The 15,584-nt window shown below is 41.1% G+C and overlaps 1 protein-coding gene across 19 annotated transcripts in view; it reads left to right on the plus strand.

The window, feature by feature from the left end:
• Window positions 1–15,584, plus strand: part of RBMS3 (RNA binding motif single stranded interacting protein 3) — a 1,620,164-nt gene that overhangs the window by 1,166,227 nt on the left and 438,353 nt on the right. For all 19 annotated transcript variants that reach the window (XM_051858893.3, XM_089331200.1, XM_070072889.2 and 16 more), the window contains one exon: window positions 10,437–10,528. In XM_051858893.3, the coding sequence (XP_051714853.1) occupies window positions 10,437–10,528 (92 nt within the window). The remainder of the gene's footprint in view (window positions 1–10,436; window positions 10,529–15,584) is intronic.

Here is a 15,584-nt window from a genome sequence, read left to right on the forward strand (position 1 = left end):
GGGGGCCAAACTGGTAGGCCAAATGCCCACCAAGGGGTCGTCCTTCAAAAAGATTTGAAATAAGGCTTATAAATATGTGACTGAAATGTGTTCTGTAAAAGCTGAATATACATTGGGAAATACACAATTGTAGTTACATAGAATTTTCCTGAGGGTGTAAATGGGACTTTTACCAAAGTTTTGGAAGGAGGGTGTGATAGAAGGAGCCCTCTTCCAGTAAGTGGTGGTGTCTAGAACACACAAGGCCTGTGTAGAAAGATGGATGAGGGAATAGCAGACTGTAGAGGGTAACAAAAACTCACATGCTTTTCAAAAAGGGTTACCCTGTACGTAGGATTCACTTCCTCTTCCTTTCACAGTGAGCTACGTAATGCATCTCTCTGGAAGGCTATCCAGTTTTGTGACAGTGGTCCAGCTTCTAACGGTAAATGAGTTTGAGAAGAAGGGGACATTTCCCTCATCAGGAAGAGTAAGTAGGGATGAATACAAATGAGGACGTTCGCTGAGGCCACTCAGAGTGAATGAGGGTTCAAGTACCTAGCGATGGGGATGGCTGTTCTCCGACGGCTCTCAGACACTGAATCCATAAATATTGAAGAGTCTGTATTTCTACTCATCTGTAAGGCCAGATCAAGGAGAGGGAAGACTGGGGCAGCCAGGAATGAAATCTTAGCGCAGCTTGCCTACCCTACTGTGAACTGGGGATTGTACAGCTATAGCTAAAGTGTTCAGTTATAGCTTGCTTCCATCATAGTTACTAACTCAATGAAATTGTTTTATCAATACCCTGGCTTGCTCCTGCAGTCACCATTACACACTTGGACCTCTTGCTGTTTTGATGGCAGAGTCGCATATGACCAGCAGTTCACACAAGACGTATATTTTACTTGTATGCTTAAACACTACCTGTTAGGAAAAGAAAGCTTTGCTAGTTGGTTCACGGAGGTTAATCTGCCTATTTACAGCCAAGCAGTCCGCTTGCTTAATCTCTTCAATATTATAATAAAATAATGATTTGTCCAGATGAAGACTTGGGCAAATCAGCAAGTTTCTTTAATCTCAATAAAGCATAGTGATCTCACTAAGCCCATAAATAATGATCCCTATCCTAATTTTGACTTTATTCAGAATAAAGAAGCAATTTTTCTCATTTAAAAATCAATTGAACAGGGTAAAGAGGGAAGAGAGTTTGGGGATTTGAATTTGTGTTTAGTTTAATAAGACTTTGTGCAACATAAATGGAATGAGAAAGTGTCCCATTTTCAAGTGGCACGCTACTAAGTACTTTCCTTCTTAAATTTGTCTGTCTTTGTAATTGTTTTATTCTACCGGGAGATGCCATGTAGGACCTAATTTCTTTTCCCCAGTCCTCACTTTTTCCATTTGTGCATAAAATGTACTGAGTTTGCCCCTCCTGGAAGAAACAGTTGCCCTTGTAGAATATTAGCATTTTCTTTACACCATTTAAGTGTGAGTGATTCCTTTCCAAGCCTTGCATTTAACTTAGTTAATTTCAGTTGTGCACACAAAGTGAGACAAAAGGCTTAAATGATACATATATATATGAGAGTACTTCAAGCAGTGTGTGGAGAGATGGAATTATAAGATAAGTTTATTTTGGTGTAAAAAGAATTTGAAATCTGCACATATATACATGTGTATGCACATTTAAGATGTAAATACTTTTGCCATCATGCCACACTTTGGTAGGAACCTAGCTGAGTTCTTCAGCTTGTTGAACAAGTATACATTTACAAATGTATACTAGATTGTATGAAATTAGCTCAATTATGTGAAGATAGTTGTAACTGTACTATTTTGCATGAGGCTATTTATCTTAACCCTATGTGTATAAGAGGGCTCTTCATAATATTTAAATTGCTTTATCAACTCCAGTAGACCATAAATTCTTTGACAGGAAGGGCCATGTTAGAATCATTTTTGTTTTCCTTACAGTGTCTAGCACTCTATCTTCCATGTACATAGTATATGCTTATTAAATTTAAAATAATAGGAATAGAAAATACAACATGGTACAAATAGCAGAGAAATCCTATTCCAAAAGCTGATGTCTGGTTTAGTGTTCTGGTGCTAGAATATCAGAATGGTCGGGCAAGTAAGCTGTGACATCAGTGAAGCAACCTTCAAATCTGCTGTCTACCGGCATTTTACCTACCTTACTTGGTTCTATTTGCCACGTGTCTGAGGCTGCAATCTTTTGTTCAGGAAGTGCATAAACTCCTTTTCTGTGTAACTTCTTGGATCCTCTATTAGAAAGATGTTTAAAAGTGTAGGTGATTTTAGATTATAATAATTAAGAACTTTTTTTTTTTCAATCTAAGCAATGCTGTCTCTGACATTAGCATTCTAGCAAGATCTGTGTTTTGCCTTTATTTTTCACAAATACAAGTTAGGTCACAAGTTAGGTCACAAGTTAACTTAATACCAGTAGAGGGAATCGGTTCCCCTAATGATCATTCCCAAGAAGTGGATACAAAGAAGATACTGAAGAAATGACTAGATTTTCTTGTCAGCTTGTTTCTACAAATGGAGAAGTAATTGTGCAGAGATCAGCCATTCTCTGATCACACAGCACAGAAGACTAGAAAATTCTCTGATGAGGAAAGACAGTGAGCAATCACATAATAGTTTAGGGATGCAGGAGAAATCCAGAGGCACTGAGGCCGCCTCATTCGGCGGGCTGACCCAGCAGCCTGCAATCGTCTCCTGTCTTCCCGCGGAACCCGTTTCCCTCTCTGAAACGCAGTCTTCCCACTCTGAGCACAGAACACTGCTCAGCCTAAATGGAAGGAGGAGAAATGGATGCTAGGGCAATTCTTAGACATCTTTGACGGTTACAGTTGAGCAGAGTTTCAGTTGCACATATAATTCCTAGCCAAGGAGTTTAGAAATCACATTTGACTCACAGCTGGATGGTCTTTGAAAGAAGTTGGGTGTTACACCAAGCCATCTGTGTTTCAAGTGGGCTTTTATGACAGTCATTCTGAAGAGGAAGAACAATATGAATGGTGTGAAAGTTAGTGTGCAGTTAGGCTCTGAGAGCAAGTCTCCCTGAGCTGACTGTAGACGCTCCTGCGAATCTGAGGCATGAGTTCTGCCTTTATCATCACACTGCTCAAACACACACACACACACACACACACACACCAATCCAGTGTGGGGATAAATAAGGAGTTTAAATAGAAAATTTAAGGAGGAAACAGTCAGACAGAAATACAAGATGAACTGTTGTGATGACAGAGGCTGTTAGTGAAATTCCAAAGGGATTGTTACACCATGGTTCAGAAGAACAGAATGGCAAAGGGCTCAAGGAAGAGGTGGCCTGCAAATGCACTAACAGAAAAAATTAATAGCCCTGGAGCAATACTGTTATTCATAGAATTTGCTTTTAAAAGAAATATATATATGTGTATGTATACATACATAGAGAGAGAGAGAAGGAGTAATACATGTATTTTCTATAAAACCACCAGGCTTGTCGTGCAGTAAAAATAGCAAAGCTTTAAATTAACACACAAGGTCTAAAGCGTTTCAGGAAAGCATTGATTATCCCTGCCAATGGAATGAGTGCATTTGGCGAATGACCTAATTATCACAGAGTTGGTTCTTTCTCACTGCTCTACTTCCTGCTAATTGCAGGACTGCTGGCCTTCTCCCCCTGACAAGGAAGAAAAAGAAGGACAAGGGGTGCGTGGAGTAAACAGTGACATTCAGTTTTAATTCATTTGAACCTGCTGCCAAGCTTAATTCTGTAATTGAGAGAGTGGCCGGGTGGGCTTAGAGCCATTTGGGCTGCAGTGCCCATGGTGAGCCTTCTCCAGGGTTTTGCTGAGGGCTTTAGCAGTTACCATAAAGCGTGATTAGCTGGACCTGAACTAATCTCCCTACCCTTCCCCTCCCCAGATGCAGGTGCAGAGGCTCTGCTCTCAGACTTGATTCTTTGTCATTAAGGAAAGCAAATTGAAACCAAATTGAAGTTGCCTTCTTCCTCAGTAAATGCATCATTATTCTTTGGAGGCAACCTCATATTTCATTCTTTTTTCTTCTGATCGTGATGTAGTATCCGCTGTCACGTAAAACTCAGGAATGCAATGTTTATTTCCAGAAGGGGAGTACTTATCGGGGTAGTCTCAGACGGTTTTCCTCTGAACTTTCATTTTAACTAGTGAAAGTGAGTATTATGAACATCACATAATTCAGTGAAATATTTCAGATTTGATAGCTCATCCTTTATTTCTAATTTTGTGTGTGCAGTCTTTGGCCCCCTGTTGGCTTGGAGCCATCATTACAGATGTTTTGTATAAATGGTTCGCTCTCTCTCCTTGCTGATCTTCCGAAGAATGGTTTTTCTCAAAGTGCAGCCGGAAGTCCCCTGATGTAGAGAAAGCTCAGGGTGCCTCCTGCTCTCTCCGAAATTTCTTGTGTTTGGAGTGGAGGTCAGCCCTGGAGGGCAGCATCTTGATGCTGTAATATCCTTACGTGTCTGGGGGTGGAGAAGAATGGAGAAGCCCACACTGGAGGAGAGAAGGGACTCATGCCATAAGGAGGTTGCTTATATGGCTGAGCTGAACCAAGTCCTCTTGGTATTTGTGTTTGTTCTTTATAGCCCAGAAGTATCAACAGATATTTTTATCAGTAGATCCCCGCTGCCGTCTCATAAGGTACATTAGCATCTTTAAAGCACACTTTCAACTTGCTTTGACAAATATTTTTGAACATAAGCTCTGTGTTAGATATAGTCTCAGGAACTGGGGATAAAGAAAGAAACAGCATATGAGAGCCAAGAGTGTCCTTGTTTTCTTACTTTTGGCTACAATAGGCAAAGGCCAAAGCCCCCTTTTAGCAAAAGGCGGCACCTTTCCCACATGCTCTACACCCTTCCCCTTCCCTTTCTCATTAATGTTATTTTACAAATTAACCCCATGCCCTTTGCAAGCTTTCATCTCTTGTTTTCTGGTTAATTTTTCTATCAATATTAGAAAAAGAACTATTGGAGGTCAATAGGTGTTTGTTGAATAGCCTAAATACTCAGTAGTTCTCTATCCTGGCTATTCACTGGAATCAGATGGGAAATGGACATGCATATTGGGTTTATTTGTGTATACACACACAGACATATAGCCATCGTATTTCCCAACTTAAAGCAAGCAAGCAAAAACAATTCAGTGGACCTCAGATCCCACACTAAACACATCTCTCAATGTTCTTTCTCTGCTACCACTACTGCAGAGAACCGTAAATCCTCTCTCTAACTTCCTCGTCTTCCCTTGTTCTTCAAATACTCAAGCAGGCTTCAATACCTAGCGTTGGCCTGAAGCAAGTCAGGTTAGTAACATTTATGTTCCTAAACACCCTGGGCATTTTCATTGTCATCGCTTAAACCGTTACAGAAAGATGAAGTTTCGCTGTCCTGCTCTCCTTCATGCTCTGTGGCGTGTCTTCAGTGAGGAGAAAGGCTTTTGATATGCCAGGAAGGAGCGGGAGAAAGGTCTCAAATCTGTCTCTTCCATCAGCGGTTTGAAGGAGCTTTATGGATTAGGTAGAGAAGAGCTGGAATGCAGAAATGTTGGGAAGGCGAGTTCTGATTGGACAGGGTTGGAATCAATCAGCCAGCACAGAGTTAAGTGTTTAGCAATGTTCCTGACAAAGCAGGACCTGGAAGGGGCAGTCCAGTATCAGCAGGCTCCATAGCACTGTCACAGCCAGTCTCTCCTTTACTGGAACACTTTCTGTCCTTGGCTCAACATCCTGCTACCCTTTTCTTTGCCTTCTTCCTCTCTGATTCTGACTTCAGCTTTGTTTGAGATCTCATTTTCTTATTTGACACTGAAATGCTGAACGTGTTCAAGTTACAAATCCGGACGCTGTTTTTTCATACTTACTCTAGATGTATTATTTATTTCCAGCTCTGTAAATAACATCTTTATGCTGTTGCCCTCCAAGTTTGTATTTCTTATTCCATCCCCTTTACTCAGCACCAGCCCAATATATCCAACTGGAACTTGACGTTTCTACTCCATGTCTCACAGGCATTTCTGACTCAATGTGTCTCAAACCAATGCTTTAATTTTTCCTCTTTCCTGTTGGATCCTCCTCCAATCTCCTCACTTCAGTAAATCACATCTCTCATCCAGGGGCTTATGGCAAAAAATAAACACATACAATCCAGTAGTAGTCCCTGTGGCCTGGATCTTGCTTAGTCCCAACCCAATCAATCTGTCACCAAGTCCTGTTAATTCCACCTCCAAAATATAACTCAAAGCATCCTTCTCACATCTCCATTCCATTGTCTGCTGCGCTTCCTGTGGATTCCCACAATGGCCCATGAGTCATCTCCCTCCTGCTGCCCACCTCCCCCACAGAGGTTCAAACCCCAACTAGGGAGAACTTTTTAAAAGTTGTAGAGGATTTCATGCTGCAGCTTGCCTAAAACTTCCAATAATGAACACTCAGATTCCATATTATATATTCCAATTTTCTCTGGAAAACACATGCAATTAATTCATTTATATCACAGGGGGAGAGAGAGAGAGAGAGAGAGAAAGAGAGAGAGAGAGAGAGAGAGATCCTCCATCTCCTTACTCCCCCAATAGCCACAATGGTCAGGGCTGGGCCAGTCCAAAGCCAACAGCCTGGAACTCCATCCTAGTCTCCCTTATGAATGTCAGGGGTCCAAATAGTTAGGTCATCTTCCACTGCTTTCCCAGGCAGTATAGCAAGGAGGTGGGTAAGAATCAGAGCAGCAGAGACTTGAACCAGAACTCTGATTTGAGATGCCAGCATAATCTGACAACTTAACCCTCTGTGCTACACCATCAGCCTTGTTACAATTTTTTTTTTGTATTATTATTTTCTTTTTGTGTGATTACTTTCTTTAAGTCTATCCCTCAACTCAAATTTTTGTTATATAAAGATGGGAGCTAAAACTAATTATTTTCACCACTATTAACATGTGCTTGGCATCATCATCCAGGACGGATTGACTGAGTGAAGAGAGGTTTATCAATGTAGGAGGTAGGTGGTGCTGTCTGTTCAAATCTCATTTGGAGAGTTCAACTGAGAACTCAACCACTGCATTGGTTGGTCAACTACATTGACCAACAGACTACCCCAACAAGCTGGATTGAATCCTTTCATGGGATTGATTTATTCCCTGTCCCAACTTCAAAATCCAAAGAATTTTTATTTTTTTTCAAGATTTGTTTATTTACTTGAAAGACAGTTATAGAGGTGGTGGGGAGAGAGCAAGCTTCCATCCATTGTTTCACTCTCCAAATGGCCACAATGGCCTGGATTCAACCAGGATGAAGTCAGGAGCTTCATCAGGTCTCCTATGTGGATGGCAGGGGCCCCTGCACTCAGGCCATCTTCTGCTGCTTTCCCAGTTGCAAGGAGCTAGACTGGGATTGCAGCAGCCAGGACTCTGAAAACAGAGTTCACATTGGATGCTGGCACTCAGGTGGTAGCTTAATCCATTACACCGCACTACTGACCACCTTCCTCCAGGGAGTTTTCCTGGGTGGCCTTCAGAGGCTAGTAGATATAGTTTACAGAGTGGGGTTATAAAGTAGTGCATTATAAGGTCTTTCAGAAAGAGCATTTGCAGACTTGGTATCAGATTCTGGATCTGCCATTTCTGTGAGTTGTAATATTAAAACAGTTGTGTTACCTCAGCGGAGTCTCAGTTTTTTCATATGTGTAATGGGCGTGAGAGCAGCCGCCCATGAGGCTGTTATGCTTCACCAGATGTCAATGCATCAACTCTTCAGATCAGCATCTGGCACATGGGAGATAATCCCTACATTTCAGTTTTATATTTTTCTCCCTCTTTTTTCATTTCTTGACTTTTTCTAGTTTTTCTTTCTGCCTTTTTTCTCCTGTCGTACTTAGTGGGTGGTGATACTCCTATTACTAACATGGTTTGAATTTTGTAGGAGGAAAAGAATTCGCAGTACTTACAGAACATACTTCCTGTAGGATTGGAAACACAAACTTCACAGCTTCCCTGCCCAGCTTTTTGAGAGCATGTTATGGTACACTGCTGTGTAACAAGTTCATTTTAGAGTAACATGCTGGGAGGGAGAGAAAGAAGATGGGATTTGCAGAGAGAAAATTAAAAAGTTAATTAAAAGAAACAACTTGGTAATTGAATTCTCATGCACTTTCCTTTGGTTATTTGGTGGGAGGGTGGCACAGTGCACGGTTCCAAGGTTTGCTTCAGTGACTGTCCCCAAAATGCCTCAAGGAGACAAATGTGGGCCTGTGGAGCAAAGCCTTGCCAGACTAATAAAATAAGGTGCAGGATACTTGTGGTGGGCTTCTTAAGCAAGCCCATCAAAGCTACCCTCATACTCACTCTTGAGCATCCCTTGACATTGCTGTTAGGAAAAACGCTAGACTAATAGTGAGATTAAGAGCATGCAAAATTTGCTTTTCTTTGGCCTTGTCTTACTGGCTACTTCTGTTAGACCGTCGGAGTGAGGATGCTAACACGTCGAGAGGCACACCCCAAAGACTCAGAGTCCAGAGCAGCTGATGCAAAAGCAAGAGGATTTATTCGGCGTCTGCGCAGACGGGCCTCCTGAACTCGGGAGTCCAGAGAGCACCCCCAGCACAAAGCCACATGGTTTATATACCCGCAGCGACCAATCAAAAGCACTATAGAGTCCATGCACACAGCAGTCCAATCCGCGAGCTGATCATGTGAAGGGCATGCGTCTTCTATCCAATCAGCTATGGGATCACATGGGAGGCCGTGCACACAGCAGTCCAATCCGTGAGCTGATCATGTGAAAGGCATGTGTCTTCTATCCAATCAGCTACAGGATCATATGGGAGGAATGCACCTCGTCGCCATTTTGTTGTTTACTTCTTTAGTAGTTCCTTTCCCTGCCAGCGCCATCTTGTTCACCCTGAGGGGGACGATGTCTCGCTCCCTTTGTTCCCCTGGTGGGAGAGCGGCGTCCCGCTTCCCACACCGTTATTTGAGTATTAGGAGGCATACAAACTGGGTTAGGTCTTAGCATAGCCAGGCACAAGTGTCGCAGCTAGCTAAGCATAAGGTCCCTTATTTTTATAGCTGCACCTAATTTTAGCTTTGGGGGGAAAAGTTTAGGGCTATAATTTTTAAACTTTAATTTTATTTGGGGCAAAGGTAACTTCTTGTTTTTAATGGTATTGGCTTAGGTCACTCCATCTTGGTTTGATTTTTAAGGTTCTTCACTTCCTTGTACCCACCTATATACGAGTGTACTTTTTAAAGTTTGCAGAAACTGGAGTTAAAATATGTGTTTATTCTGTAGTTCATGGGTAAGAAGAGCCTTCAAAGATTTCATGGAAATGCATATTATTAAAAAAATTGTGGATGAATTTCATTACTTCTTGCACCAGTATAAACTTATCTTTAATTATAGCTTCAACAAGCTTTTTGAAGTCCCCTCATACACAGCCACACAAGCCCACAATCAGAACAATTGGCAACTCTATGTCCCTTTTCAGACTGCACTGCAGTAGCAAGTCAGTGACTTGGACATTTGTATCTAGTTTCGGAAAGACGCTTAAATATTTATCTGTGTAATCATTCTTCATCACAGATCAATTAAGAGTCAAAGATTATTCCAGATGTTCACGTTGAGAGATACAAGATCCTATAATGAAGGAATCTGAGTAATCAAATGAAGCTAGACTTTAAGTGTTTTTTTTGTTTGTTTGTTTTTGTTTTTTTGTTTTTGTTTTTTTTTTGACAGGCAGAGTGGACAGTGAGAGAAAGAGAGACAGAGAGAAAGGTCTTCCTTTGCCGTTGGTTCACCCTCCAATGGCCACCATGGCCGGTGCACCGTGCTGATCCGAAGCCAGGAGCCAGGTGCTTCTCCTGGTCTCCCATGGGGTGCAGGGCCCAAGCACTTGGGCCATCCTCCACTGCACTCCCGGGCCACAGCAGAGAGCTGGCCTGGAAGAGGGGCAACTGGGACAGAATCCGGCGCCCTGACCGGGACTAGAACCCGGTATACCGGCACCGCAAGGCGGAGGATTAGCCTAGTGAGCCGCGGCGCCGGCCATGAAGCTAGACTTTAAACTCTTGCTCTTTCACAATCTTTATTTACCCAGTTAATGTATGTTGAGGAGATGCCTACTGTGCACCAGGCATTGTTGTAATTATTATGTGCTTATTATGAGTCTTAATAATTTTATAACACATTAATAACACATTTTATAACATGGTACTGCTTTATGTCTAGAGGTACTGTAGTGTCTTTCCCAGAGCACTAAGAAGGACTAAACTGAGAGCTTTCATGTTCAACCAGGATCATGTATCAGATGAAAGGAATGCGAGTGTGACCGTGAACCTGCCGTCGCCAGTAGCATAGAGGCGCAGCTATTTGTGAGTTCTAATCAGAGGTTTTGTGTTTTCCCAGGTTATGGTTTTGTAGATTTTGACAGTCCTGCAGCCGCACAGAAGGCAGTAGCGTCTCTCAAGGCAAATGGTGTGCAGGCACAGATGGCCAAGGTAAGACTGATGTTTACATTGTGCGGTCAAATATTTCTTCTTTGCTGTGAATTAACTCAGAAGCTGGGTTTCCAACTATCTGGCTTCTATTTACTTTTTAGAGAAAATAAACATCACAATAGTTTTGGCTTGGAAGGGTCTAGCTGATATATTTCACTGTTTCTTTGTGTATATTTATTGATGTGCTCTTTTATGATGGTAATCTCGTGAGTGATTTAAGGACACTTCAAGTGCTGTTTTGCCTGAGAAAGGAGGTATGTGTGTGTGTGTGTGTGTGTGTGCATCTAGGACTTTCACCAGTAAATGGGGTTTTAGACTAGCACAGTACCTGCAAGGTAACTGATAAACTCTGTGCTCAGAAATGTTGCTCATTGTCTTATTGAGCAGAGTTGACTGCTGAATGATGGTGCTCCCTGTTCTCTGCAAGGAAGTGGGTTTGTGGAAGTGTACCTTATCTGTATTTCTGGAATCTCACTTTGATCCTTATGCCTAGAGTGTTGCTAGATAATGCTTTCCTAGATAGTAATAGTTTTCAATGTGCTTTTATTGTTGTGCAGAGTAACTAATCTGGAACCTTGAATCTGAAGTAATAATACATTTTGATGGCTAGGACAATACATAAAATCACCTATAATAGCTTTGTATGCTGATTGTGATAGTAGTTGCAAAAATCTACACGTGATAAAATAATATAGAACTGTACATGCATATTGTACCAATGATAATTTCTTGGTTTTTATATGATTATATAATGTTTTGCAATGCAAGCTTTGGGGAAACTGGGTGAAGTGTATGTGTGATCTCGCTGATATTTTGCAACTTTCTGAAAATCTGCATTAATTTCTAAATAAAAAAGTAAAAGACTAATTTATAACTTATGGATGCTTGGTAGATATTTGCTTTAAAATAATAATCATTTTGGACTTATTCACATGCAACTTAAGTTTTAAAATATTTTCTGTGATTAATACTACCAAACTTGCTCATCTTCACATTCTTAAAATTTTAGGCTGAATAGGCAACAGACCTCTAAATATTCATCTTAATATGTTCATTTGTACAGTACCTTCAACTATTACCTTAAGAGCTGAGTGACAGGGGCAGTGTTTGGCACAGTGATTAAAAATCCCACTGGGAGTCCCACATCCCACATCGGAATGCCAAGGTTTATGTGCAGGTTCCACTCCTGTTTCCACCTTCCTGCTAATGCAACCATGAGAGACAGCAGGTGATGGCTCAAGTAGTAAGATTCCTGCCCACCCACACAAGAGACCTGGATTGAATTCCTGGCTCCCAGCAGTTGCAGGTGTTTGGATAGTGAACCAACAGGTCACTCTCAACCTGTTTCTGTCTCTTTCTCTTCCTGTCTCTCTACTTTACAAACAAGCAAATAAAATAGCTGAATGATACAATAATGAAATAATCAAATTTTTGGTTGTATGGTTTCTGTCATGATTGTTAACATTCTCTGATGCCATTTTCCAATTTTAACCTCAGATAACTAGAGACGGGCTATCTGGTTCCCTTCCTCTGTGGTTGTCTTCTAGCAAGCTTATAGAGTTCCTGTCTGTTAACCTCTTGGGAGTGACTTTCCATGGAGAGTACTTGGGTGGACCCATTGTCCTTTATGACACATTAGCTGTGATCCGATGCGGTGCAAATTAGAATTTGAATTCTTTCAGCTGTGTAATGTGTTCTTCATCAGGATCATGCCTGGGAGCTTTGGGTTTATTCACAAACCAAGACTGATAAAAATTAATATCTTTAATTAATAAAGAAATTGAATACATGTCGTGGTGTAAAGGTTACTTGTCAAAGAGTTAAATGACAGTTTCAGTCACAACATGACTATAACCAGGAAATAAATGATAAAATATAGCTGCCAGGTCTATGCAAAATACAGAGCTTCAATTGAAACTGAAAACAATACTTGTGGAAAAGAAAATTATTATGGAAATGTTTAAAAAAAATGTTCCTGGAATATTGTGATCTATTCTATTGGAAAATCCTGAATTTTAGAAGTTTCTGAAATATAGCAATTTAAAATAACGAATACAATACACATAATCACCTTTGTTTCAAATGTTTTTAGCTTGTATGTACATGCCAATGTGTGCATTTGTATGTGTGTGTACTTAGTTGGATAAAAACAGGGAAAGAAAGTTGACAATTTTATAAATCCTGAGAAGCCATGATGTATATTTCCCACAGTTTCTAGGCATTATGTTGCACAAGGAATCTTTTTTTTTTTTTTTTTTTTTTTTTTGTGACAGGCAGAGTGGACAGTGAGAGAGAGAGACAGAGAGAAAGGTCTTCCTTTGCCGTTGGTTCACCCTCCAATGGCCGCCGCGGCCGGCGCACTGCGGCCGGCGCACCGCGCTGATCCGTTGGCAGGAGCCAGGAGCCAGGTGCTTTTCCTGGTCTCCCATGGGGTGCAGGGCCCAAGCACCTGGGCCATCCTCCACTGCACTCCCGGGCCACAGCAGAGAGCTGGCCTGGAAGAGGGGCAACCGGGACAGAATCCGGCGCCCCAACCGGGACTAGAACCCGGTGTGCCGGCGCCGCTAGGCGGAGGATTAGCCTAGTGAGCCGCGGCGCCGGCCAGGAATCTCTTTATCTCTCTGTCTCTCCCACCTCCCTCTGTGTCTTACACATGAATCTGCGCACACATACACACAACTTAATCACCGAAATCTCAGCTGTCAGGAGGCTATCCAAGGTGAAAGTAGTCAGCATTTGGACCAAGGTACACAATGCTCAAGGTACACAATAAGGAGATTCCAGCTGGAAAGTTTAAAGTTACTTTTATTCCCAGAGTTGCTCAGAGTTTACCTTTTCAATTGTGTTTCCTTGGAAGTAAATTCTCGGTCTCTTTCTCACAAAGCTTGAATCTGGAGCTCCAGCCTGGAGCTTTAGATTCACATCTGCCTACTGGAAAACTTTCAGCAATAAATGACTCTGTAATTTAACTACCCAGAAGCAAATAAATAGCCTCCCTTTGACAATGAAATGGAACAAGCTCGACCACCTGTATTAGCAGATTTCTCACTGAGCTATTGGATTTCATGGCATTTTTCCCTTTGTCCTGGTAATAACTATTATTTATTATCATATAAACCTGCAGTCTGCAGGGTGTGTGAAACCCACACTATATTTTTTGCCATTTAAGTATCTTCTGAATCTCCCCCTGCATCTTTGTTCTTATCAGTCTCCTACTATGCAGGCTGTGGTGTCACATTTTAAAGACTCCAGGATTGTAAAAGTAAGAATGCTACAAATAATCTACATTCCCAACAGCAATGTGGAGATAACATGAAAACCTCCATGTAAATTGCTTTATTTAAATAATTAATTTCAGTGTATACTTGGGAAAAATCTAGCTGATTTGTCAACTAAATGGAGTTTTATAGCAAATTATTCAGAAAGAAATAATTGATTAGTGGTAAACAGCCATTAATACATTCTAATGTTTCCTGTGTACTTTCTTTTCAGCCAAAAAGGATTTTTTGAGATCAAAGTATGTGTTTATTTTAGGAGAGCAGACTTAATATGTTTTATTAGTACATTGTGCTTAAGAGCATAGGTTTGGGGGAAAGTAGACTTGGCTTTTAATCCTAGCTCTGATATCACTGGGCTATGTACATATCTCTGAATCTCTCTAATAATAATAATAATGCAATGCTTAGGCTAATGCTTAGGAGTGCTATGAGGATGAAACAAAAATACACAAAGAATTTAGCAGAATACTTAATTATATACAGAAATTAGTAAATGTTAATTGCTTAACACTTTATGTTTTGGGTTGAGTTCTGATTTGCTATAAAACTTTCTATAACCCTAATGTATGCCTTAAGTATTATGTAATTGCTAAGTAGTTTCTTCAAAATTATAATAAATAGCACCAGTCATAAAGACTCTTCTTGCCTACTTAGTGCCAGGCATGGTATTAGGCAAGAGAAGAAAAATGAAAATAAATAAATAAATAAATAAATAAAACTCTTTGTTACTGTGAACTTGTAGCATTTACTCTAGGTTCCAGAATACTATAGCTCTAGACTCAGAATTTTGGCTGTCATGTTCCTTCCATCCTCAAGTACATAGAAGAAAGTTATTGGCCAATGAATATAATGAATGTCTCTATAAGCATAAAAACAAAAGAGTGAAGAAGAAACTCTCACTAACATTAACGACCTTACAGGTTGTCTATTTTACTTGTGCACCAGGAAGGCCACAGATAGGCAGTCATGAGGTAGGCTCTGCAGTGCCATTGAAAGTCAAGGCTACTCTGCCATCCTTTGGTTCTGTCTTTGATCCTATAATTAAGCTCATGGTTTCCAACATCCCAGCTCTTGTTTCCACAGGTAATCTAGGAAAGGTGAAAAGGTAAAGTGGCTGAAGTGGCATTATAGCTGATTTTGTCCTTTTAAAAGCTTTTCCAGAATACCATCTCAACACTTGTGTTTACATATCAAAGGCAAAACTGGCTGTGGTTTCCCCATAGCTGCAAGAGCATCTGGGTGATGACCGTGTTAGCTTCTCTGCCTCTGTCACAGAGGAAGTGAAGGGCAGTTCAGCCCTTTGGGCTTCCAACATTCAGGATACCGTTATTCCCACACGGGATGTTTCAGGTGGCTTGCAGTAATCCCATTCCCGAGGGAGCCCATCTCAGAGTGCTATCCCGTTATCACATCTGGTGATGCCATCATTTCTAATAGGCCTGTGACTGCTTTCCATGTTTCAGCAACTCACCACTTTAAGATATAAGCTCTCTCTTCTCCTGCATGTAAATTTCGAGACTGTGGAATGGCACTGTGTATTGGACGGTCACCAGGTATTAGTGGGCAAGCCTTAAGTTATGTCTGTATTTACAAACCTCTTTCTTTGCTGCTTTCTTTCAATTCCAAATATGAGTAAACACAAAGCATCTCTTTCTGGAGAGAAGACCTCACCCCTCCTGGGGCCTTTAGGTAAGGATTCATGTGGTCCTAGACCTCACCCCTCCTGGGGCCTTTAGGTAAGGATTCATGTGGTCCTCTACCAGGGCTGCCGTTGGAGT

The sequence above is a fragment of the Oryctolagus cuniculus genome, chromosome 4 (genome assembly GCF_051225735.1).
Source record: "Oryctolagus cuniculus isolate XC-2025 breed Fujian yellow rabbit chromosome 4, ASM5122573v1, whole genome shotgun sequence".
NCBI lineage: Eukaryota > Metazoa > Chordata > Mammalia > Lagomorpha > Leporidae > Oryctolagus > Oryctolagus cuniculus.